This window comes from Trachemys scripta, chromosome 1, assembly GCF_013100865.1.
Source record: "Trachemys scripta elegans isolate TJP31775 chromosome 1, CAS_Tse_1.0, whole genome shotgun sequence".
In the NCBI taxonomy this organism is placed as follows: domain Eukaryota; kingdom Metazoa; phylum Chordata; order Testudines; family Emydidae; genus Trachemys; species Trachemys scripta.
The window spans coordinates 321,917,233-321,942,979 of NC_048298.1; the positions used below are offsets into that span (position 1 = coordinate 321,917,233).

Sequence of the window (25,747 nt, forward strand, 5' to 3'; positions counted from 1 at the left end):
ATGCAAATAAAAGTGTAGATAATTGATGTGGTAAAATATATGATCCATGATGGCATAAGTGGGGTATTCCTAATAGAAATAAGAAGCATTATTTGGGAAAATTCTAAATCCAAACTGAAAGGGAGTTACAGTCCTGGTGGAAAAAGGTAAATTTCACCTATAGCAAGGAGTCAGAAGAAATCAGTCTTTGTTTTGCTCATGTCAGAGGTAAAAATAACATGAGTCTCCCCATTACAGCTTTAGGCCTCAATATTAATCAGACTGTGATGGAGCCCATAAATCATAGAATGTGGGGTGTAAAATATAACCAGAAATGGAAAACAGTGGAATTAGAATTATTTAGAGGAATCTGGAATTGGATATGAATGTAATTGAAATGCCCTCCACTCATAGGATGTGTGTTTGGAAACAACGAAAGGGAAATACCATTATCTATTAACCCATTTGCAAATAATGACTCTATGCTTGTGTATATAGGTGATCACAGCATGTGTCTTAAAAGCTGTTGTCCTAAGCGTCTTGTAAACTACATGAAAAAGTAGCTCATGATCCTCTTGAGAATAAATGTTTTTGTTCTGATGTAGCAATTCAGGCATGCGACCTTGAATTTAAAGTGCCTGAACTTAAAATATAATCAGTTAAAAGTGACATAGACTTTGTACTCTGCTTTAAAACCAGTACCCCTTGGAATGGATTTAAAAGTTCTACAAATGTTGCTTTGTAGATTTGCAGAATTTTTTAAATTTTGGCACACAGCAGCTGGTTGCCCCAGGGTCACATAATCTTTAAAAGCCTAGAGAAAAAGCTAATGAACGGGGCTGTACTTTATTACAGAATCTGGCCCTCTGGGTTCAACCATCTATGAGTTAGTCTGTCTCTAATATGAGCCATCTCCGCCAACAGTACTTAGATCTTATTTCGAGTTTGTATGAGCTATTCCCCACTCTGCTTTCCTTCTCCCCCTCTGCTCCTCCCTTTGCTGCTTCCCTTCTCCCCTTTACTTCCTCCACTCCCTGTCCCCCTACCAGGGGGAGCCCGCCAAGGGGAGGGGGGCAAGGCTACTTTCCCAAGCCAGGGTGAGGAGCTCCCCACTGCTGTTAGCAGGAGAGGGGGGGTGGCTGTATTCCCAGCCCCCTCAGTGCCTTAATTACCCCCCCGGTGCCCTCCCGTTCCTTCCCACCCCAGACAAGTCTGCTGCAACCTACTAGTCTGCCTTCCTGCCCCCTTTGAAACGCTCCTCCCCTCCCTAGCCAGCGTCCCTCACTGCGCACGCGCTCTTAGTCCCGCCCCGCTAGCGAGTTCTCCTCCTTGCTGCCAGTTCTAGCCCCTCCCTTTAGAATCCCCAGTCGTTCCATTCCCCCTACTGAGACACATCGCGCCTGCGCACTTGTCCTCCTTCCCTTCTTCCTAGCCCCTCCCTCTGGCAACTCTTCTCTGCCCCACCCCTTAACTTCTATGCAATGCGCCTGCTGCGCCTGCGCTCCCCTCCCAGAGCCGGCCCTTCGCCCCGTCCCCGAGCTACTGCGCGTGCGCTAAACCCCGCTGCTTCTCGTTTTGTCCCGAATTTTCGCGAAGGTTTCCGAAGGCTCCGCTCGGCTTTTTCCGGAGAGACTCGAGAGTGAGGCGGAGGCCTCGTCTCTGCCCCGCCGCTTCCTGTCTCCCGGCTCGTTGCTGTTGCCGGCTCCGGTAACCGGCGCTTCAGCTCTGCCCGCCATGTCCCAGCTCTGCTACAACCGGGGCTGCGGCCAGCGCTTCGACCCCAGCACCAACACGGAGGGTACGAGCCGGGGCGGGGGGGGCTGCGAGGCGTCCCCCGGCCGCTGTGTACCTGGGGCTCCTGGCGTGAGGTCTTAAAGGGGTGCCGGGGTGCCGGGGTGCCCGCGTCCCATTGGGTTACGGGAGGTGATGGAAGGGGGCTGGCCAGGGGAGCCGGGGCTGTGCTGTTTTGGGGGGGAGCGGGGGCTGTGCTGTTTTGGGGGGGGGCCGGGGCTGTGCTGTTTTGGGGGGGAGCCGGGGCTGTGCTGTTTTGGGGGGGAGCCGGGGCTGTGCTGTTTTGGGGGGAGCGGGGGGGGCCGGGGCTGTGCTGTTTTGGGGGGGAGCCGGGGCTGTGCTGTTTTGGGGGGAGCGGGGGGAGCCGGGGCTGTGCTGTTTTGGGGGGGAGCCGGGGCTGTGCTGTTTTGGGGGGGAGCGGGGGCTGTGCTGTTTTGGGGGGGAGCGGGGGCTGTGCTGTTTTGGGGGGGAGCGGGGGGAGCCGGGGCTGTGCTGTTTTGGGGGGAGCCGGGGCTGTGCTGTTTTGGGGGGAGTGGGGGGGCAGACCACTAACTCAAGTATATGGGGATAAAGTTAGAAAGGCTAAGGCACAAAACAAGATTAAACTAGCTAGATACATAAAGGGTAACAAGAACACATTCGACAAATACATTAAGAGCAAGAGGAAGACCAGGGACAGGGTAGGCCCATTACTTAATAACGGGGGGAAAACAATAACAGAAAATGTGGAAATGGCAGAAGTTCTAAATGACCTTTTTGTTTCAGTTTTCATCAAAAAAGTCTAATAGCGATTGGCTGTCTAAAATAGTGAATTCCAGTGAAAATGAGGTAGAATTGGAGGCTAAAATAGGAAAAGAACAAGTTAAAAATTACTTAAATAAGTTAATGTATTCAAGTCACCAGGGCTTGATTAAATGCATCCTAGAATACTCAAGGAACTGACTGAGGAGGTATCTGAGCCATTAGCAATTTATCTTAAAAAAGTTATGGACAACAGGAGAGATTCCAGAAGACTGGAAAGGGGTGAATATAGTGCCCAGCTATAAAAAGGGAAATAAGGACAACCCAGGGAATTACAGGCCAGTCAGCTTAACTTCAGTAACCAGAAAATACTGTAGCAAAAAATTAAGCAATCAAACACCTAGGCACATAGAAAGTGATAAGTAACAGTCAGCATGGATTTGTCAAGAATAAATCATGTCAAACCAACCTAATAGCCTTTGACATTTGTAACAAGCCTTGTGGAGGGGAGGAACCGGGGGGGGGGGGGGGGGGGTGGTTGATACTGTCTCTCGTGACCATCTCATAAACAAACTAGGGAAATACAGACTAGATGGTGCTACTATTAGGTGGGTATATAACTAGTTGGAAAACCATTCCCAGAGAGTAATCATCAGTGGTTCACAGTCAAGCTGGAAAGGCATATTAAGTGGGGTACCACAGAGATCAGTTCTGGTCAATATCTTCATCAATGATTTTGGGCTGGTGTCATTCAGATGTGCGAAAAAGACATCCCCCAAGTGAGGTAAGTTACATCGATCTAAACGCTGTCCACACCAATGCTATGTCGCCGTAAGACGCTGTCCCACCAACATAGTTTCTGCCTCTCGCAGCGGCAGAGTAATTAATCCGATTGGAGAGCACTCTCCCGTTGGCATAGCATGACTTTATGAGACATGCTACAGCGGCATCAGTGCAGCTGTGCTGATGTAGCGCTGTGGTGTAGACTTGCCATTAGATAATGGCATAAAAAGTACACTTATAAAGTTTGTGGACGATACCAAGCTGGGAGGGGGGTTGCAAGTGTTTTGGAGGATATATAAGTCAAAATGATGGACAAACTGGTGAAATGGTCTGAAGAAAATAGGATGAAATTCAATGAGAATAAATGCAAAGTACTCCACTTAGGAAGGAACAATCAGTTGCACATGTACAAAATGGGAAATGACTGTGTGGGAAGGAGTACTGTAGAAAGGGATCTTGGGGTCACAGTGGATCACAAGCTAAATATCAGTGAAGAGTGTAACATGGCTGCAAAAAAAAGCAAACATCATTCTAGGATGTATTAGCAGGAGTGGTGTAAGACACGAGAAATAATTCGTCCTCTCTACTCCGTGCTGATTAGGTCTCAACTGGAGTATTGTGTCCAGTTCTGGGCTATACATTTCAGGAAAGATGTGGACAAAGTGGAGAAAGTCCAGAGGAGAGCAACAAAAATAATTAAAGGTCTAGAAAACATGACCTGTGAGGAAAGATTGAAAAAATTGGGTTTGTTTAGTCTGGAGAAGACAAGACTGAGGGGGGACATAACAGTTTTCAAGTACAGTAACTCCTCACTTAACATTGTAGTTATGTTCCTGAAAAATGCAACTTTAAGTGAAACGATGTTAAATTAATCCAATTTTCCCAAAAGATTTAATGTAAATGCTGGGGGTTAGGTTCCAAGGAAATTATTTTGGGGCAGACAAAAGGTATTATATCCTGTACAGTACTGTCCTGTGGTTTGGAAGTGCCCCTGTCTTACCTCACACAGAGGCAGCCCGCTAAAGGCAAGGACCCTAGGAAGCACCTTCGCAGCAGCGGCGCCGGCTTTCCCCAGCAAAGTTGGCAACTGGTCTTCTCTGGGGATGCTCCAAGCCCTCCTCTTCCAGTTCCCGCTCCACTCCAGGCCCACCTCTTCCCACCCCCACTCCCCACCTCCTCTCTTGAGTAGCCGCATCCCCGCTCTCCCCCCCCATCCCCCAAAGACCTAAGGTGTTTGGCAGTGGGGGAAGCACTGAGAGAGAGGGGGAGGAGGGGGAGAAGAGGAACTTGTGCAATGCTCCCTTATAAAGTCGCTGCTCTTCCACAGAAGCTTACAAACAGTGGACAGAGCAGGGAGCCAAACGACGTTATAAGGGAGCATTGCACAAGTTTAAACGAGTATGTTCCCTAATTGAGACATAACTTTGAAACAACATTAAGTGGGAGGACTTTAAGTGAGGAGTTACTGTACATAAAAGGTTGTTACAAGAAGTTGGGAGAAAATTTGTTTTCCTTAACTTCTGGGGATAGGACAAGAAGCAATGACAGGTTTAGGTTGGACATTAGGAAAAACTTCTAACTGTCAGGGTGGTTAAACACTGGAATAAATTGTCTAGAGAGGTTGTGTATCTCCATCATTGGAGATTTTTAAGAGCAGGTTAGACAAGCACTTATCAGGGATGGTGTAGATAATACTTAGCCCTGTCATGACTGCAGGGGACTGGAGTGGATGACTTCTCAAGGGCCCCTCCAGTCCTATAATTCTAAGGTGGGGGCTCACCCATCTTGTTTCTCTCATATAACTAGGACTGACTGGGCTACAACAACAGTGCATAATTGCAGTGTAGACATACCCACAGGTAACAAGTGGTCAGCCGGTTCTGCACATGGCCTGATTATATCCTTGTGTCTCTTTCATCAGTGATGTCCTGAGTTGGAAAAAGCAAAGAATACGTGCTGGCTGTAGCTAGTTCATGGGATGTGGAGCCTTTGGCTTCTAGGACACAGACTTGGATCTGGTTCTGTTTGTCCATTTTAGAGTTTGTGCAGTGAGGGAAACTGATGCTTTATCCTATAATTAAGGTTAAGATTTTGTCTATTATTTTTAGAAAAAGTCATGGGCAGTCGCAGGCAATAAACAAAAATTCACGGAAGCTGTGACTTTTACTAAAAATAACGGGAGGGCTGACTGCTAGGCAGGACTGACAGCCTGAACCCTGCCGAGGAGGGAGGGGAATCCAGCCCCTGGCAGCTGACCGTTGTGGGAGCCTTGGCTTATAGATTGTGATCATGCCACCTCTTAACTTTCTCTTTGTTAAGCTAAACAGATGGAGTTCATTGAGTCTTTGGCTATAAGGCATGCTTTGCAATCCTTTAATCAAGTTTGTGAACACCAGATAAGATTTAAGGCAGTGTGGAACCTTAGGTCCCTTAGGCTTAGGAGGATTAAATCCATCTCCCAAACAACTGTAAATAGTCATGTTGAGTGTTGCAAAATTGAGTTGAGAATCAGTGCCCTTGGACCAGGCTGACATTTGTCTCCCTTTCTACTGGGATACCAGTTAGGGTTAGCTCTATATGAGTGCTGATCATGGTCCCCAAAGGTTCCCCTAATAAATGTAGTAAAGGTAATTTTATTTATGTGCTTATATTGTGGCGTATATGGCCAAAAAAAAAAAAAGTTTCTACCTTAAGGAACTTAGTCTAAATAGGCTATATATGGCTCCATATATACTCTCTGGATGCTTGTTCTGTCAAGTCTGAATTTACTCTCCTGGGGAGTTTTCTTCAGTTTAAAAGAGTAATGGGAAAGGGGTGGAAGGTGGAGCTCATGTGCAATGTGAGATTCAAATGTGTGGAGTTCTGGCCCTAATTGTGTTTAGTTTAATAGTTGCAGGGTTTTTTGGTTAATTTGCATTTTCAATTAGTACGGCATTTTTCTTTTCTTTCAGATTCATGCACATATCATCCAGGAGTTCCAGTCTTTCATGATGCTCTAAAGGTGGGTATGCCAGTGTATAGGTAGTGAAAGGTTCTTTAAATCCTTAGATAGTGTGCCTTTGTATCAGTAGTGCTGTGCTCCAACTCAGTCAATGATGTAGCAAATGTCCTTTCTCTGGAATTCAATCAAAACCCCCCTAAAATGGCATTTATCTAAAGTTGAAAAAGAAACTGAATATTGGCTAGACTCAAGCAATAAGTAACAGGTACATTGTTTGATCACTCACTGCAGCAGGTGATTATTATTTTTCTATTATTAATCTCAAACTGAGCATGTTGTTTAAGCATTACATATCCTATATCATTTTGTGACAAATGTATTGCCTTACCACAGCCATGTAAAAAGCACTGCATGTAGAACTGTTTTTGATTATAGACATTTTAGAATTTCAGTACACATAATTTAAAATTTGTTATTCTTTGTATTCTTTTTGCATTTTAAAGAAAATTATGTCTCTCAAAAACTGACTAATACACTTTGGAAAGGTTAGACTTTTTCTCAGTAGTCTCTTGTTAATATCAGCAGTTCTTTAAACTGAGATCTGTGGATCATTGGTGGTCCAGGAAGCATTTGTTGATGGCCTGCAGGGACCAGGCTGGTCATATGTTGTTGATTATCCTCAATTTTGGAAGTTGTTTCATTAAGACAGCAAAAATATATTAAATAATTTTATTTGTCCAGGTAAGCAATTAGTGTAGTCACCATGGAGATACTGTATGGAAAAATCTGAGAATTCTTGGCTTGTATAAAGGCTAAGGTCTTCATTAAGAAATTCTGCCTATCTGACTTTAAATGAAGTTAATGTGAAGTTTGGAAGAGGCAAAATGATAGCTTTAAAATATTGACTGCAAGAAATAAGGAATGGAAAAAAAAACCCATAAGAAGAACATATCAAACCTGTATTTGAGAATGATTATACAGTGTGGGAGAGGACTTGAAAAGAGACTGTCTGGCATCAGCTTGCTATAAGGAAGAGGTGAGAAGCAATAGTTAGTCCCATGAGGAGAAGCCAGAAGGTGGAGGAGTGGAATTTCCTCAAAACCTTCCTCTTTTCCAATTTTGTGCTGAGGCACCATCAGAAATGGCCGTGATTGAGAGGAGAGATGTGCCCAAGATAACTATTCCTTGGTAATGATAGGAGTGCGCAGCACAGCTTACTAGCTGGCTATGAATAGCTATTGAAAAATTGATTGGCTGAAGCTGAATACCAGAATTTTAGACAGAAATAATATCCAGAATATTTACTAACGGACAACTTATCCTAAATTCTCAATTAGTGAGGGTCAATCTACACTCATTGCTATATTTGCTTTCCACAAGCTACTCTTAGTATAATTCTTTACGAGTGATGTACCCAAATATTTGGATGCTAATATTTTAACTGTATCGCTAAATGTATTAACCTCTATTTGGGATATTGCAGAATATGTACTATATCTATATATCTATATATATAATGATTTTTAAACCAAACTTTGTACTTTTGGATAATTTAGGCATTATAGATGTATAGACACTCTTTCTTTAACCTGTGTATTAGATAATTTTAACATTAGCTTTAATAAAAATTTTAAATCAGCACTAGTTACAAAAAAAATACACATTCTACCTCCCTTTTTTCTTCTCCCCCTCCTTTCCTGGTCTCACTGAAAATTTATAGTGAGCCCCATTGGGTATAATTTTCCTTCTAATATGTGTCCTAAATAACCTAAGCAATAAATGCTGTCTTGCTGTTCACAATATATTGCCTGTGTAAAGGATGAATGTTTAGAGGAAACAGGGAGCATTATTTTGCAGTAGTTCAAAGAAAGAAAGTGTCTCCCATCGTCATGTCTCTTAATCTGCTGCAGAAATACATTGTTAGTCAAAGTATCTTTTGTAATACCAAATTAAAGGTTCTCTGAGTTTCCAGATAAGTTGTTTTGTGTAGTGCAGTAAGATCTGTTTCTCTAGCATCAGGACTGTCTCATCTGATATAATAAATGTTGGTTTTGAGTTGACCTAATTTGAGCAGATGACTGTCTAAATCAAAGATGACACTAGAGAAGGGGGAATGAAAGAGGCTAACATAAAATAGGTAGAAGTCTTTACATTTTCAAAAATACAGAGATGATCAGCAGCGTTCAAGGGAGAAGAGAGTGTTAAGACGGGTTCTCAAACTGGTGGTTGGGACCCCTCTAGGGGTTGTGAGGTTATTAAATGGGGGGGGGGGTCGCAAACTGTTAGCCTCCACCCCAAACCTCGCTTCAACTCCAGCATTTATAATGGTGTTAAATATATGAAAATGTGTTTTTAATTTATAAGGGGGGTTGCACTCAGAGGCTTGCTATGTGAAAGGGGTCACCAGTACAAAAGTTTGAGAACCACTGTGTTAAGACTATAAAGCAACATATGCTGGAAAGAATTATCACTAACCTTTTGCTTCTAATAAACTGTTACTAATAAGCTGTGTTTGCATTTCTCTCATTATTTTATTCCAAATTTTATAGGGCTGGTCATGTTGTAAGAGAAGAACAACAGACTTCTCTGACTTCTTAAGCATTGTGGTATGTATTGGTGATTTTTTTTTTATTTTATTTTAAATATTATTGCCGTTTATACAGCTTATCTGTTATGCTATCAAAATGTTTGGTATCAAAAATCATAGAATTAGATGTTACATTAAGCAAATTTTTAAATGGATACGTCTCGTTAAACCAAAATTATTTTGAATCAGAGTGAAGCAAGGCACTCTTTCTCCTTGTGGACTACTTAGATGTTAAGTTTCAATTTCTAAAATTTAGAAATTTATTAATTGGTTCTGTCAAAATGTGTTTATAATATTATAAAAATATGAGGCCAGGAGAAGAAAGGAGGGTGTTTTTACACTCATTTGTCTAAATCAGAGGTTCTCAAACTGTGGTCCACAGACCACCAATGGTCCACGAGCTCCATTCAGGTGGTCTATGGATAGTTCCCTCTAAGGTGCGCACCTGGGTGGCCCCGCACAAGAGAATGAAGGGCCACCCATCTAATTAGCTATGCAGGATGAGAAGGGGTGGGGTGAATTTGGGATGTTCAGGGCTCCGTCGGCCAGAGAAAGAGGTGACTTTCGCCAGCTCCAAGGCTGCGGCTTCTGGGGAGAGACGGCCCTCCTTCTCAGCCCCAGCTCAGGGGCTGCCATGGTGGGGGAGAGAGGGAGACCCCTCCCCCCCGCCTTCCCAGCCCCAGCTCGGGGGCTGCTGCAGTGGGGGAGAGAGGGAGAACCCCTCCTCCTTCCTAGCCCCAGCTTGGGGGCTGCCGTGGGCGGGGGAGAGAGCACATCTGTTGCATTAGAAAGGTAAGACTGCTGATATTAAAAAATGAGTTGTATGCTTTTATCTGTAGAACAAAAAAAGTGTTTTTTTGTTTTGTTTGTTTTGGTTTAGGTTTAGGGTTTTTTTTAAAATGGTGCTTTTATAAGGCGCTTTACAACAGTTAGCCAACGGTGCAAACAATATTTGGAAAGATCATTAAGTCATCTGTCAAGACCCTCGGCGATTTTCAAGTGGTCTGCGGGGGGAAAAAAGTTTGAGAACCACTGGTCTAAACCATAAACAACTAAAGAGATTTTGCTCAAACTTCAAAAAAAAAAAAAAAAAAAAAGGCCTCTTAACAAGTGTAGAATGCTTCATATAAGTGTTCCAGAAAGTTTGTTTATATATCTGAAAACCAGGAGATGCGGATGTCAATTAAACCATTTTTCAACTTTAGTTATAGCATTTGTTACAAAGCAGCCACTAGAACTGAGCGAAGGATGAGGGTGAAAAATCAAATTGCATTAGTTCATTAAACTTGGATAATAGTTTGGTTTTGGACTTTGCACATGAAGTAGGTTTTTTGTTTGTTTTGTTTTGTTTCACATATGTTTCTATGTCATCTACAACAGGGCTGTACAAAGGGTCTCCATAATAGTGAGAAACCCCCTGAGCCTGTGAAACCTGAAGTCAAAACTACCTCTGAGCGAAAGGAGCTAGCTGAACTGAAACCTAAATTTCAGGAGCATATAATTCGGGCACCAAAGCCAGTGGAAACCATTAACAGGCCAAGGTACGGTATATTGAACTGGCATTTGTGCCAAATTTGTTTCCAATGGCTAACTTAGAACTTGTTTTGGTTATTGCCATTGATTTTATTTGGAAGGTACTATGGTGACAAGCAGCAGCATTAAATCTTAAAATAGATATCCTAACCCTTCATTATATATTACATAATTTTTAAGTGGACATTAATTTATTAAGTCAGACATTTTTTCAAACCTAGCAATGACAATATTTAAATTACAGCTTTTGGTTTTATATGGCGTCTCTTATATTAATTAATTCAAAATATTTTAGTTACATGCTGTGGAAGCATAGGCAAATGAAATGACCATTGTGTACGTGAGAATAGCTTGTACACTGTTTTTAGATGTCTTGGTAGGATAATTGGCAACAATATTGAAGTTATTTCTAATTTTGATCTGGACTTGCCTGAAATATGGACATAAAGGGCTCTTGGTTAACATCTCTTCTGAAGGACAGAAACATAGTACAGAACCGCTCAGTGTTGTCATTGTATAGGAGCCAAAGTTCTAGTGTGGAACTTTGTGATCAAGAGTACTGATAACTGAGCTGTATTGACATTGTATATTCCAGTAAGAATATCACTATTTCTATTTATTTCTTAACTTTGTAATCAGACCTTAACACACACTGAGAAATTAAACACATACGTTAGTTAAATTTGTCAATTTAGTATTCTGCCACAAGAAGTATAGCCACTCTCCCAAATCAAATAATGTGACTTTTATCTAAATCACTCTTAACTTTCACCTCAGGTTCCTTAATGCCTGTGATTAAAATATGGGCTGTGTCTACACTTGGGTTTCAACTGTTCTTTTTCTAAGATACCTCCTTGTAGATAAGGTGACAGATAATACAAATAATAAATGTTGTCATAGTGCCTAGGAGCCATAGAGAAGGAACAAAACCCCATTGGGCTAGGTGCTGTACAAACACAGAACAAAAAGACAGACCCTGCTCCAAAGATCTTACAACCTAAGTGTAAGACAAGACTATATAGGAATACAACCAGATAGGGAAGTACAAGGAAACTGAGATAATGTGTTAGCATAAGCAGTGATCTCAGCACACTAGTGGCTTAACTGTTGTCAAGTTTTTGTAGACATTATGGCGAAGGAGAGTTTTAAGGAGTCTAATGAAGTAGCTCTGCAGATGTTTACAGGGAATTGCTCAAGTATGAGGGACAGCATGGGAGAAAGCATGAAGGTTTTTGTTTGAAATTTTTCAAAGTCTGCTAATGGAGGATGGCCTCATGCGCCTATTGAAGGCAGGAGTCAACATCTCATTACTGAATGAGAGAATGGGGAGAGGTCATGAAGGGCCTTGAAAATGAAGACATGCAGCTTTTGTTTGATACAATAAAGAAGGGGGAGCCAGTGGAGAGATTCAAAGAGGGAGTGACATGGCCAAAGCGATGGGCTGGGTAAATGATCTTTGTAGTAGTGTTCTGAAAACATCTTTTAGGGTACAGCTGCTGTGTGATCTTCTGAGTGTAGCCCTGGCTAGGGTGACCAGATGTGAAGAAGAAAATATCGGGACACTGGGTGGGGGGGGGGGGGGCAAAAAAAAAAATGCTGAGTGATCCTGGCAGTGTAAAATATCAGGACAAAAATTGCGTCCCGACCAGGGATCGGTCGGGACGTGGGACAAACAGCTCAAAATCGGGACGGTCCCGATTTTATCGGGACGTCTGGTCACCCTAGCCCTCGCTCTAATAAAACACCAAGATTGGGAATCTGAGTCGCATGTAGCAGCTGAAGTCCCTCAACCTAGAGTACAGATATTGCCTTTGACAACTCTTCTAGTTGATTTTCCCAACCCACTAACATTAATTTGGTCTTGACTGAATTAAGACTCAGCCAGCTTGCCATCATCAATTGTACTATTTCATAATGAGACTTCATTCTCTTCCCTGGAATTATCTTGCGGGGAAGGTATTTTGTAGTGGCTGATTGAGATGGCTTTTTATGTCATGTCAGAGTGATGGTGAAGAGTATTCTAATCTTGTCACAGCAGAGGTTTGAAAGATATCCCTTGTCATATTACATAATTTATTTTGACCAAGATAACATGAATACATTTAAATATTTTAGCCCAGATGAGCCAATGACAAGTTTACAGCTGAAAGTATCAGCTTCCCTGAAACAAGCACTAGATAAACTGAAACTATCATCAGAGAATGAAGAAGAAAAAAAAGGTAAGAATCTGTACCAACAAAATGACATGCCAAAGACACACTTGTTGCCATTAGATAAATGGTAGAATGTCTCACATGCGAGTGTTTCAGAATTAATGATTTTACAAAGGTATTCAAGAACCACATATTCCAGCAAATTAGTTCCACAGAAGGCAGCAATTAAATTGAAACTGACACCAGGAGAGAAACATGTTTCCTTACGCAGTTTATTCAAACCATCAATGGTGTGTATTGTATACATCTTACTTCAGGAAGTTAGGTATTTGTTTTCCCTGGCATATTTTTCCAAACAGTTTAAATGGAAAAACTGTTTTCACTTGGAACAATAGACATTCCAGGTAATTGAAAATAGATTGACCCAGATGATCAAGATTGGATGTCTTTCTAAATGATATTTTCTAGGGGTTGTTTTGGGGGAGTTCTATGGCTCTATGTTTTAGAGGAGTTCAGATTAGATGGTCAATGCTCCCTTCTGGCCTTGGAATCTAGGAATTAAAATTGTATGGTCTCTTTGTAGATGTTCCCATATTGTTTACTCCAAACTAAAGCCCTCTTTCCAAGGGAAATGGACCTGCCTTTCTAAAAAAAAATTCGTAGAAGTTCTAGTTGTCAAGGTAACGTCTACTAGGACTGCTATTTTGGCTGTTTTAAAAATCTGTCACAATTAAATCATTGCATAATAACTCCAAAGAGGATGTATGCCATATATAATGTAAAGAAGAAAGTCCTTTAATTTATCAACGAAACTATTAATTTAAATACTGGAGAGTTTTAAATTCTGGGATAGCCCAGTATCAAGTAATTATATTTCTAATATGGTAGCACTCTATACAACATAGTCACAGTTTTCAGAAAGAGGAGTTCATATTAAGGCACCTGCCTGTGGGTTCCCTCCCCCACCCCCCAAAGTGCTGAGCAGTCATCAACTCCCAATAACCTCCAGAACTGCTTATGTAATTCCTCCCTGAACATTCCAGCATGCAAAGCGAGTGCACCTTCTTCTGTGCTCCCTTATGTGGTGCACAATGCTTCCCTCAGCACACCAGCTCAGTGTGCAGATATAGAAGTGTATTGGGGTCATGGTCCTGTCTGATCTCTGATCGCATTAGGGAACATATAGGAAGTAGTCTCTGTATGTATTTCTGACAGGCCTTTGTGTAGGGTGCAGAAAATGAGGGATGTTCCTTGTACTGTTTCACCTACCACCTATGGACATATGGAAGGGTCTGTCAGAATCTAGACTTTAACTTTAAGTAAACTAAATATTTGATATTTATAAAGTGGCATTTTTATTTATAGTAAGGATATCTATATGCCTTAATTTTACAGAAGAGGACAGTGATGAGATCAAAATTGGGACGTCATGTAAAAATGGAGGTTGTTTGAAGGTAAATAGCTGTTTTATTCCTTCTGTTTACGGTATACCTATAGAATCCTAAGAACATGAACAAGTCAGTATTTTAAAACACATTACAAAGTAATTAAGAGTCCAAACAAGGTCTACAAGTCTGAATAAATAGATACATCTTTCAACATACTCAAAAGGTCAAAATGTAGGTTCTTTTGGACCAATGAGTTAGTAATCTCAAAAGTTGAGGCCCATCACTGAGGTTTCTGGGCCCCAAATTAAAAAACGTAGGTGTTTGTCAGTCTGAGCATCTCTGATACTTTAGTCCAGCAGTTAAAAATTAGGTGGAGTGAGGTGGTACCAAACTATGAAAGACTTTATTGATAAATATTTCAATTTCTCCTGGCAACTAGTGAAGTTCTGCAGTCTGTGCAGTACCTACTAATCGAACAATCTTTGCTACCTACCTGAAGAACACTGAGTAAGGAAGCAACCACATTTTACACTTCAACCATAAAACCATTCTTCCAGTACCACCTAAATTGTCTCAGGACATATCTACACTGCAGTTAACAACCTGTGCTTGTCCTATGCCAACTGACTTGGGCTCAGGCTTAGGGGCAGTTAAACTACAATAGAGACATATGGGCTTGGGCTGGAACCCGGCCTCTAGGACTCTGTGAGGTCCCAGAGTTCAGGACGCAGTCTGAGAAAGAATGTTTACACCGTAATTAAACAGACCCTTAGCCTGAATCCCATGATCCCAATTCAGCTGGCGTGGGCCAGCTGAGGGGTCTTTAATTGCAGCGTAGACATACCCTCACTTTTTCCCCTGACAACCTTCCATTGAACAGGAGGGATGCAAACTAAAAATCTGTTACAACCACAAGGTGTGAAGGATTCTTTGTTCTTTATCATTGAGGCTCTCCTGGTGAGGGTGGTGGTTGCACATGAGTTTGTGATCCTCTCACTGGATTGCAGTAGTCCTGTCAATTGGATTACGAGGGACTGGTATTACAATAATAGATCCTTGTGTTGCTAAATACCTAGCAGTACATTGGGCTGCTTCCTTTTATGGGGCTTCGTTTTGGTGACTTTTTTTCATCGGTGAATGACCTCATTTTAAGCTTGCAGTTTTTTAATAATGCACCAGAAACATTACTTCATCATCTGTGTGTGTGTGTGTTTGTGTACATGCGCACACTTGATTCACTTGTGAAAAATGTGAAAACAGAATTGAATAGTTCTGGATTTCTCTTTAAGAAGAGGTTAAACTAGACTTTGAGTACTAATAGCAATACTATCCCGATATCTCAGAGTCAATATAAAGGATACTTTAAAGCGGATGGGGGGAGGCACTTTTTATGAACATTGAATGAATGTCTCTATTTGAGTTTATTTTGCAGCATAGAGGAAGAAAGAGTCCATTTTTGGTTTGTTTCAAACGTATTAATATATATTGGTCAGTGTTTGCAATCTGTTTTGCTAATTGTTCTGTTCTAATGGTTTATTTTTTACTTCTTGAAAAGAGAGAAATCATTTAAAAAAAAAATTGTGTTTCACCAGACATTTGAAGGACCACAGAGCACAGAAGAAATATGTATATACCATTCTGGAGTACCTATATTCCACGAAGGGTTAGTATTATGCAATTAATAGAATTTGCTTACATAAATTCTCTATAATCACTCTTTCTAAATACATATGCAGTTGGTTATTTTTAAAAGGAAAGATGTTTACACTGTTAAAACTGTTGATAGTGCTAAATGTTTCTAAATATTTGACTTGTGTATGTGTATAGCTAAGGTTAAGATTTTTTGTTGTGGTTATTTTTAGTGAAAGTCAGGGACAGGTCACAGGCAATAAACAAAAATTAATGGAAGGCCGTGACCTTTCCCTTTTACTAAAAAAAAAAAAAAAAAACTGACAAAATGGGAATCTCTGGGGTCCACCTGCTGCCCGTGAGCTTCAGGGTTCTCCCGTGGTGGCTAGGAGCTGAAGCAGAAAATGTCAGAGGTCTCTGGACATCATGTATTCTGTGACTTCCATGACCTCTGTGACACAATTTTAGCCTCAATTATGGCTTGTTAAATTTATTTTCTTTTAAAATTCCTTCAAAGGATGAAGTACTGGAGCTGTTGTAGGAGAAAAACTTCTGATTTTAATACATTTTTGTCTCAAGAAGGCTGTACAACGGGAACACACGTGTGGACTAAAAAGGATGCTGTAAGTAGTACTAACTTTGCCATTGGTAATTGGTTACTTAACTTCCCAGTCATTAAGAAAGTATGGTGCTGGGCTGAATTCCAGCTTTAGTTAAACAAAGACTAATAATTCCCCTACCTCCAGAATTATACAATTTCTTTAATATGTGTTGATGAGTGTTGGGAGCAGTTTAATGAGATTAATAATGGAACGAAAACTGATGAGTGAAATACTGTACCTGTCTGTATACAACCACACCTTTTATTGAAACATATATTGTGAAATAACAAAATAAAATAAACCCACTGTTTGTACGCATTGTCATATTTCTAAACAATTCTGTAAGACTTTTTTAGGTGATAGACTTCCCAACCCAACACTTATAAATGTTACGCATATGCTAACAAAGAGCCCCAAAAAATTTCACAGAGAAACATCTTTCTAAAACTAGGACTAGAATACATTTAAATAGACTAAAATAATCTTGCTTGCCAAAATCTCATTCACACTGGATAAGCCACAGAAATAGTGAGTGTTCTAGGGCTGGGACTGGTGGGAATATTACTTTTCTATCCTCTCCAAACACCATTCTTACACTGGGTTTTATTTTGTTCTAAAGCATAGTGCGTTGCTTGGTTTGATTATTTGTATGTTAGGACACAGAATGTGCTTTTTGCTTATAGCTGTTCCATAGCAGAGCTGGGAATAAACCAGACAGGTTAGTATGGACTTGTATTTTCCTTTTTTACTTATGGTAATATTTGAAGAAGTTGTGTGAGGATGCTACAAGACTAGAGTGGTGTTACACTATGAAACAATGTAGCTGAGCACTTTCAAATTTAGAAATACTATCCGGTCATGTTCTGCTCTTAAATGTGTATACTCAACTCCAGTGTCAATATCTTCTCTGCTCCTGACCTACAAAATAAGATCCATACAGTAAATGTAGCATTGTTAAAAGGAAGAAAAGAGGTGTACCTAGGTGCTATCTCTTCCCTTGGTCATTTTTTTCCCCCCAAGCCCATTTAATCTCTTGGAAACACAGAATTCTTGTCAGTTCTCTGTCACTTCCTGATTGTAACTGTATTCCTCAGTTTTTCTTGAAGTAGAAAAATGAGGATAAAAGGACTTGATTGTGTGTGCAAGGGGGGGTGGAGAAATCCCTTTAATAGGAAAAAGTTAAACCTCATTTTTAGTTGTAGCAACTTCACTAAAATAGCTGCCTCCTAACCCACTGGGGCTAGTAGCAAAATCATGTGTTTCATGGCAGTCTGTATTCCCAGCTGGCTGGTCTCTGCTGTGGGAAGGTGGCTGAAATGCTGTCACTAATGCTTTCATACAGCCTAGCAACTGCCTCACTGGGCCAACCACAGTATATTCGCTGTACTAGATGCTCTAGTCAAGATAGCTATGTTGCAATCCACTGGTCTGCAGTGCTGTGCTCAAACTTCTTTCCTCTTTCTTCCAGCAAAGTGTAAGTACCATTACCTGGGAGTCTAGCATACTCTTTCTCTTCTTTAACTTCACCCTCCCACAAAACAAGAAAGATGGGCCCCTGGGAAAATCTTCGTTTGTTTCCCACCTGATACCTCTTTCCACATTCCATCTCTCCCTAGGTAACTCTGTTTTTTTATTTCTTTAGCAAAGGGGTTGGGAGTCTGGTTTCCTTTCCTTCTGTCTAGAACAGAAAGTACCAAATTCAGGGAGCCCAGAGATTTTTGTTTTTGTTTTTTGTTTTTCTGTCATGCCATTGAATGGATTTAGTCTTTCCTTCTTCCTGGATACTCCTTTTTTAGTGTGTGACTTTCCTCCTTCCTTCCCTTGTCCCGTTCTCTGTACTCTTCCCACCAGAGGCCACTGTGGAGTGTTCTGTGACGTATTTGTTGCAGCAGTAATCTGAAGCCCTCTCTCCAGTGCCCTTTTACTGCCCGGTTCAAGTTTAGATAACAGGCTGTCCAGTCAATTACTGTGAGATTTTTCTCATTCCCATTAATACTTCCTTCAAGCATTAGAAAGGGTATGAATCTGAGCGTCTGATCTTGCACAATTGGTACTTCATAGATGGTATAAAAAATTCCTCTTCAGCTGGCCTCTGCAAATTCCCAATCTAGGAGATATGCCAATAGTATAGCTTGAACTGGTGGAGCGTTCTAGTAGTGGTGCCCATTGGAATGCTCTTGTATCTCTTTGGCTCTGACCTTCTAGAGGGTGGGACTATATAAGGGATGGGAGTTGTAGTCTATTAGAAAGTTTTAATTCATGTCACTTCTATTTTGCTGGATGGGATGCTTCCTTAATGTTATAGGATGGAGATACTTGACAAGGAAAAACTATATACTAGGATAGTTTTTCTTCACCTGTCATACCTTCCGCCCCATTCTATTATCCTTGCTTTTGTATATACATCTTTATATCTCTAGTATTAAGTTTTGAGTCTGCTTGTCCAATGATAGAGTTAAGAAATGGCTCCTTGCTAAAGAGAGATTTCTCCACTGAGACTTTTTTACTTTTGCCTAGAAGGTAGATCTATAATCCTTTCTGTATGGAATCTTGATTTGTAGGATGGGAGAGGACCCTCAAACACTTACCATTATGTAATTTTTCCTTAACGTTAGTAGGGTTCCTGCGCACACATCTAAATGCAGAATTTAATCCTGTATTAGTTGTATTTATTCTCATTAAAATGTTGTCCTACATGACAATTTTCAGAGCAATTTTTTAAAAATGTATCCTGAATGTAGAGTTCCAATACTGTATTTTTCCAAATGACACCTTTGTTTTGTAGGGGAAAAAAGTAGTTCCATGTAGGCATGATTGGCATCAAACTGGAGGTGAAGTGACTATTTCAATATATGCGAAAAATTCACTTCCTGAACTTAGCCATGTAGAAGCAAATAGCACAATGGTGAGTATCTTTGTTTTATTTTAAATAAATAAATATTTCCTGTTTTTCTAAACTTGATGTTTAAATATAGCAAAATACAAATCGCTTGGATGTACTCTTATGCATAAATATTTCCTGTTTTTCTAAACTTGATGTTTAAATATAGCAAAATATAAATCGCTTGGATGTACTCTTATGCATAAATATTAAAACACAATCTTTTTGCTCTTTTAAGGAAACAAATAAAATGCTGTAACAGTCATCTTCTGTGAGACATAATTCTTTTTGACAGTTTCAGTCTTGGTAGACTTGCAGGTTCCTAAGCATTTTGTGCCTTTTTGTTCCTTTAGACAAACTTCTTAAATTTAAATCTTTACAAAACATCTTTAAAAAGTTTACATAATTTTATTACCAAAATATTACCAAAAATATTTTCTAAATTTATATTCTAGGTTTTTAAAAGTAAGCAGACTCTCTCTTATGATATGTAGCTTCACAGATACTGCGTTGTGGTGCAGATTTTTACAATGAAATATTCTAATTTGTGATTCCGTAAATACACATTTTGGAAAATTGTATTGCCTAATTCCGGCATCATCATTGATATCTTCTTCTACAGGTACATCATGTGGCCATACGTGGCTCTGATCCTGCATCAGGAGCCATTTGCGCAGACCTCTGTGTGGAGTCCTGGTGACTTCAGTGATGTAGGATTAGGGTCCTAATGTCATACTTTTATTTTAAACTTAGTCACTTGACATTAATAAATCTCTTCTGTATTTTTTCTCATTTAGCTAAATATCCATATTATATTTGAAGGAGATAAAGAATTTGATCACAGTGTGAAATTGTGGGGAGTAAGTATAACAACCTTGAATGTTTTGTAAAGACTTTTACTCAGTTTCACCCTCAGCCAAAGCTTTTTTCAGAATAGTTTTGATTTTTTCTAAAACTATCACACTTCTACAGGTCTGGATTAACAAAAGAAGTTCATTTGTGCAGGATTTACCAGTCTAAGCATAATTGCAATATGAGTATTGCAGAAAATTTCTAGGGCCAGACCTTTCCAAGTATAGTTGCATATAATTGCATATGCCAATCTTGTGCGTGCATACAGTAGCATGCGTATTCTACATACACATGCATGCCAATTTCTCTCTTCATGGCTCAGAGGAGGGGTTCTTAATAGATGGACCACGAGTCAAATCTGGACCGTTAAATGCTCTTGAATGGTTTACTTAAAAAAAAAATAATAATAATAATAATGATTATATTTTCTCTGGAGTTTGAACTTTGGCTATACCTTGACCAAGAAATTTTGACCTTGAGAAAAAATAATCTATTGCCCCGGCTTAGAATGTAGAAAAGGGCTGAGGCTGCACAACTTTCCCCGGAACCCAGAGGCAACTGCACTTTAAAAGCTGATCTCTCCCTCCAGTGGACCGCTTCCTGGGACCTCGGGGGCAGCTATGTTTTATAGATTTACTCCGTTTTTTAATTTTGCAAATATTTGGGGATGGAACAGTCGTAGGTAAATTCCATCCTATACTGTTGCCAGACCCAAACATTTGGAGTCTGCAAAACTCCCATAATGCGTGCTGAGCATATAGTAATTATTTACATGTTTCCAACAGTCTTATTCCTAAATTTAAGTGAAACATACTTGTTCTGTTCCAGGTAATTGATGTGAAGAGGAGTTATGTAAACATGACAGCTACGAAGATTGAGCTCACTATGAGGAAAGCAGAGCCCATGTTATGGGCAAGCCTTGAACTACCAATACCTAAAACACAACAAAAACAAAATGAAGATATTACAGATCAAGAATGAATCCTAAAGATATACAGACTGTTTCCTGATTGTGAAAGTGGTGACTTGCTACTGTAATGCATTTCCTTTTAAGACTATTTTATATACGATCACTTTTTACAATACGTCTTGCATTCCAGATCAGGGCAAGCACTCCATTATGTAAAAACCTAGTGCTTGCCCTGATCTGGAATGCAAGATGTATTGTAAATTTATTGGAGCTCAGTCCACACTGTGCATTAACATTTCAAGCATCGTATTTGGACTGGAGCTACCAGAGTAATCGATGTTAGACTACATATGGTTTGCTATATATTTTCTTGTAATAAGGATACAAGATACGAGTCTATGGAATGATTAGCATGATTCCCATGGTCTAGAATAAAAAAATTTGTTATTCAAACATCAGTAATAAATCCAGAAAGAAAGTAGGTGCTACTCAGATTCTTTCCTTTTGTCTTGTGAAAGTGACAGTAATGGCTGCATATTCCACTTCAGTGGTGAGGTCACTAGTTTTTGAAGGGCTCAGGTAGTTACTAGCTTTTTCACCATCTTGTTGTCTAGATCTGCTCTGAGCAGTTTTAGATTACATTTGGTAAAAGCACTGGTGCACTATCAACACTAGTACTGTTACCAGTAAAAGTGCAACGGAAGACTTGCCAAAAAAATTGTTACAACTGGAGCCAAGGAGGGGAGGAGTTCATGAAAATTTCCCCCCACTACCACCCCCATTTTGATTTCTAAATTTTAAATAATCCTAAAACCAAAAGGAAATGGAGCAAGATAGTGGTTTGATAGCTTAGCCTCCCAGCTCTGGAAACCTATACATTAGAGACCATCTCAAAACCACTAAGCCAGTTAATGTAAGGGATTTTGCAAGGTCTCTAACATTTGTTAGCTACCACTCCAAAACGCTCGCAGTTCATCCGTCTCAAAGAGGGTAAATATTGAAGCAGGAGAGGATAGTGTAGACGGTATTTGATGTGTTGGCTGAGCTGTGTAAGGAAGATCAATGTTTCCATGCAGTATGCCTAAATCTAGCTATTGAGGGATATTGTCTTTCTCGGAGTATTAAATTCACTAAAGGAAAAGTTTTTTAAAAGAAAAATTAAAAAGTAACAAGCCTCAATGATATACCAGTTTCATTTAAACACAACTGGATCATTCATTTTTTGTTTTTTAAATCTTTTTAAAGATGGTTATTTAAATGTTTGTATTTTAAATTCTTTTGGTTAGTATTTCCAGAAGAAAACTAACAGCATATTTTTGTTTTCAGTGCAAGGATAGACCTTGCTGCCAAAATCCTGGGATATTGTGAAAATATGTGACTGAGCTCTAGGCCATAACTGATGCTGAAATTGCATCTATAAAAGTAAGTTTGGGGCTGTAATTAAAAAAAACAAAACAAAAAAACCAACTCGATAGATATGTAGATCACTATTCATATCACAGTGTGTGTAGGTCAATTTCTATCTAATTAAAACTTACCATAGAAAACTTTAAAGCCCCAATCCATTTTACAGACTCAGGCTACACACTGGAGTTGGAAGGCTTAACGTACCAAGGGTCTTGGACAGGATCGTACTTGGTATGGCTAGCCTCTCCTGATGCCACAGCTACACTTCATGTGGGTACGTCAACTCAAGCTAGAAACTACACCTTCCAGCTCCAGGATAGACATACCCTCTCTCATGCAGGGACATAAGCAATTCACTGGGAGTGATATGCTTGGAGCATATCAGGGTTGGAAGGGACCTCAGGAGGTCATCTAGTCCAACTCCCTGTTCAAAGCAGGACCAATCCCCAGACAGATATTTGCCCCAGACCCCTAGGTTTAGCAGGCCAATGCTCAAACCACTGAGCTATCTTGATGTATAGTTATTTTTCCATCCTGACAGACCTGGAATGGGGAGCCAAAAGAATTTGTACAGTTGGCAAGATGGGGGTGTGTGGTGGGTTTATGTATATAACAGTGAATATGAGAAACATCTTCGAAAGCTTAAGAAGCAAGGTAGTTTAAATAATCTTTAGGGTTTTTCATCTGGGCTTAATTTTTTTTACCTGTGTAGACTTGAGTTCAGGGTACTGTCTACAGCAATACTTAAAGACATAACTAATGCTAAAAAACGGGTAGGAAATATAGAATAATGCATATATATTTACAGAGAAACTGCCTTAGTGTTTGAGGCTGGGACTTCCAAAGGGGCTGAGGAAGTTAGTTGCTCAACTTTGAAAACCCCAGTTCTAGGTGCTACACAAAATTATACAGTTAAAACAAGGCATAGATAAAAAGTTAATGTAATACCATGTAAAATGCTTTAAAGTAGTAGGGTCCAGGCTTTCAAAAGTATATACATGAAAGTACATCTGTATTCTTTGCATGTGGAAACTTGTGAGAGCTCATCAGGCATTGTGTGTACACACAAGTGCATGCTTTTCTAAGTCTAATATTGTGGCATTACTTACTTCACTGGAGGGAGTATTCCAGAGACCCAAACAGTAGATGCAAGTATACAAGCTATGCTAGCCATTCCTCTGCAACTCTACCGTCTTCATTGCTTTATGTGTTAGGAATAGCAGTTGTTGCAAGACACAAGCGGAACTCTGAACTTGGATACAACAGGGACAAGCACTGCGTAACCACCAAAATAAAATTCTGGTTTTGGGTGGCAAGTCAATGTGCGTATATCTGTAATATAGTCTTACACACATTCTGTTAATTTTCTAAATCTTGAACTGAATACCTGGGATTTTTTTTTAAATCTTTGCAGTTCACTGCAGTATTATTAGTTGACGCATCATGTAAAATCCATTTTAGGGAGCTTGTGTCAGCTAATAAAGACAAAATTGAGCCAAACTCACTCTGATTTGAGTGCAGAATTTGGGTCTTAGCAATTATCTTCTTCACCCCAACCATGTTTATACTATGTTCTGGTAGCACGCAGAATAAATCGGTGATAGCTAATGGCTTGAGGGAAACGCTAGTAAATATTCCACCTCTGCTCCCCTTTTGCACTCAGCCTGATAATTAGACTCTGAAACACAACTGAGAGGAAAATCAGGCATTACTTCTTGTGTTCCGTGTCTTTAATAGAAAATTGTAGATCCTTCAGAGCTCGATAATGACATAATCAAAACTTTCCCATCAGTGTAATAGTAATAAATTAGTTGTTTTTTTAATATTTCTGTTTAAGGAAGTTCAAACATAGTTTCTTCTCTTAAAATTAAAAAAAATAAGACTTATATATAATGATAGCTTTGCACTGGCCATAATATGGTTTTAAGAATAAATGGGCCAAATTCTCAACTGGTGTAAATTGGCACAAATCCATTGACTTCCATGGAATTACACTAATTTACAACATCTGAAAATATAGCTTTTTTTTTTCCCTACTCCTCTGCATGTTCACCCAGCAGCATATTATTGAGCTATTATCTTTGCTTGAGAATTAGAAAATTTTGAACAAACCTTGCCAGGGTCCAGAAACTATCTTTGCAACACTGCAGATAGAGTGTGTCTTCAAGAAATAGAAAGATTTTGATCTGATGGTTACCTTTTTTAGGGGAATTTTATTAGTATGACACTGAACTCTGTCAGCAAATAGGAAGGGAAGGTGAATCGAGGTTATAATTACTACACTAAGCTATTAAATACTTCAGAAAGCTGTATTTAGAGAAAAAAACAAAGCTTTTAAAAGAGGTTGAAGAGGAATTATTTTCTAACAAATAGATATTTTTATCATTAAATTATAATGACATTGTAAATATCTGCATAAAGTAAACCAAAATCAGCTTGGTCTGAATGATTCCTGGCAGTCAAGATTGCCATATCTCAGCTTCATTGTGTTACCTTTAACAGGTTAGTTTACCTGCTGCAATCTGTGGAAATTAGTTTTATATTTTTATAATACACAGAACTCTTACAAAACTATACTGTATTTATTGTATATTTATGTCAGACTTGGCTATACAGTTGCTTGTAAAGCTGTTCACCTCCAAATTCTTAAATACCACTAGAGTATAGACTTACCATTTCTCAAGTGAGATTTACATTTTTCCCTACTGTTTTGCCTGCCTAATATTACATATGATTTCTGTAGTTATCAGATTTTGGAACTATTTCCAAGCTCTGATTAGTGTTTTGAGCACTGGACCATTCAGTTACCATAACTTTTTTGATTCTACAGAATATTAGTGTAATTTTACAAAAAGTACCCATCCACAGATGATTTTTTTTTGTTTTTAACATTTATATTATCAAGTCATTATTTCAGCAGTTTAGTACTGTTTTACTCGGAACTTTTTGCCTTGAAAAGACATCTACTTATTTTGTGTACTGATGCAATTCTTTGCTTGTATTCTTAAACATGGCATGAGGACTGATGAATACTGTAGCTGTTAAATTTGTTGTTTATTTTCCATATTACTACCACAAATTGCACTTATCCACATTCAGAAAAATGATCTTTTACATTAATGAAGTACTCTAGGTGTCTGGAACACTGATGGTAAATATTTTGCCATTACAAAAAACATGTGCATTATTGTTTTGTCCATGTTTTCTTCTGCATGGGTGTCTGATTTGTCCTATTCCTGTAACTTGGTTATGTGAGCTTTTTCTTGGTATGCTCATGTCTTCATGCTCTAGTTTTGAATAAATTCTTACGATACGCTGGTTATACTTTTGTTTCTGGTTACTTCTGTATCGAGGGAGAACTTTCTTTGGCTCTGCTGTACAGTGACACAATACAGCATTTCTTAGGTACTCAGAAGTTCTGTTTCTACAGTGTTTCAGTATGAAGACTAACTCCTGTGTTGGAGTGTTTTTCTACCTGAAAAAAATCTTTTTTAAACCACCAAAGTAAGCAGTATTTTTCAAATTAAGACTGCTGCTACCAGCTTTTCAGTATGGGGAGTGTAGATGGGA

At 39.6% G+C, this 25,747-nt stretch overlaps 1 protein-coding gene across 2 annotated transcripts; it reads left to right on the forward strand.

Annotated features, from left to right (window-relative positions):
* The first annotated feature begins 1,582 nt into the window (after nt 1-1,582).
* On the forward strand, nt 1,583-25,499 carry CHORDC1 (cysteine and histidine rich domain containing 1). 2 transcript variants are annotated; one of them, XM_034758978.1, is made up of 11 exons: nt 1,583-1,777; nt 6,246-6,295; nt 8,785-8,841; nt 10,203-10,363; nt 12,471-12,574; nt 13,874-13,962; nt 15,489-15,559; nt 16,043-16,148; nt 18,913-19,032; nt 19,806-19,868; nt 20,689-25,499. In XM_034758978.1, exons 1-11 carry the CDS (start codon nt 1,714-1,716, stop codon nt 20,839-20,841), a joined length of 1,038 nt encoding a protein of 345 aa, XP_034614869.1. In that variant the 5' UTR covers nt 1,583-1,713; the 3' UTR covers nt 20,842-25,499. The 2 variants fall into 2 exon arrangements, with proteins under 2 accessions (XP_034614869.1, XP_034614870.1); XM_034758979.1 differs by having other exon boundaries at nt 1,584-1,777; nt 13,904-13,962.
* Nucleotides 25,500-25,747: the final 248 nt, after the last annotated feature.

Bases quoted from the DNA above. Each gene is read 5' to 3' on its own strand.
- CHORDC1 (XM_034758978.1), top strand. From the start codon at position 1,714: ATGTCCCAGCTCTGCTACAACCGGGGCTGCGGCCAGCGCTTCGACCCC. The intron at 1,778-6,245 runs GTACGAGCCGGG...CTTTTCTTTCAG, and splicing joins CCCCAGCACCAACACGGAGG to ATTCATGCACATATCATCCA. The intron at 13,963-15,488 runs GTAAATAGCTGT...GTGTTTCACCAG, and splicing joins AAAATGGAGGTTGTTTGAAG to ACATTTGAAGGACCACAGAG.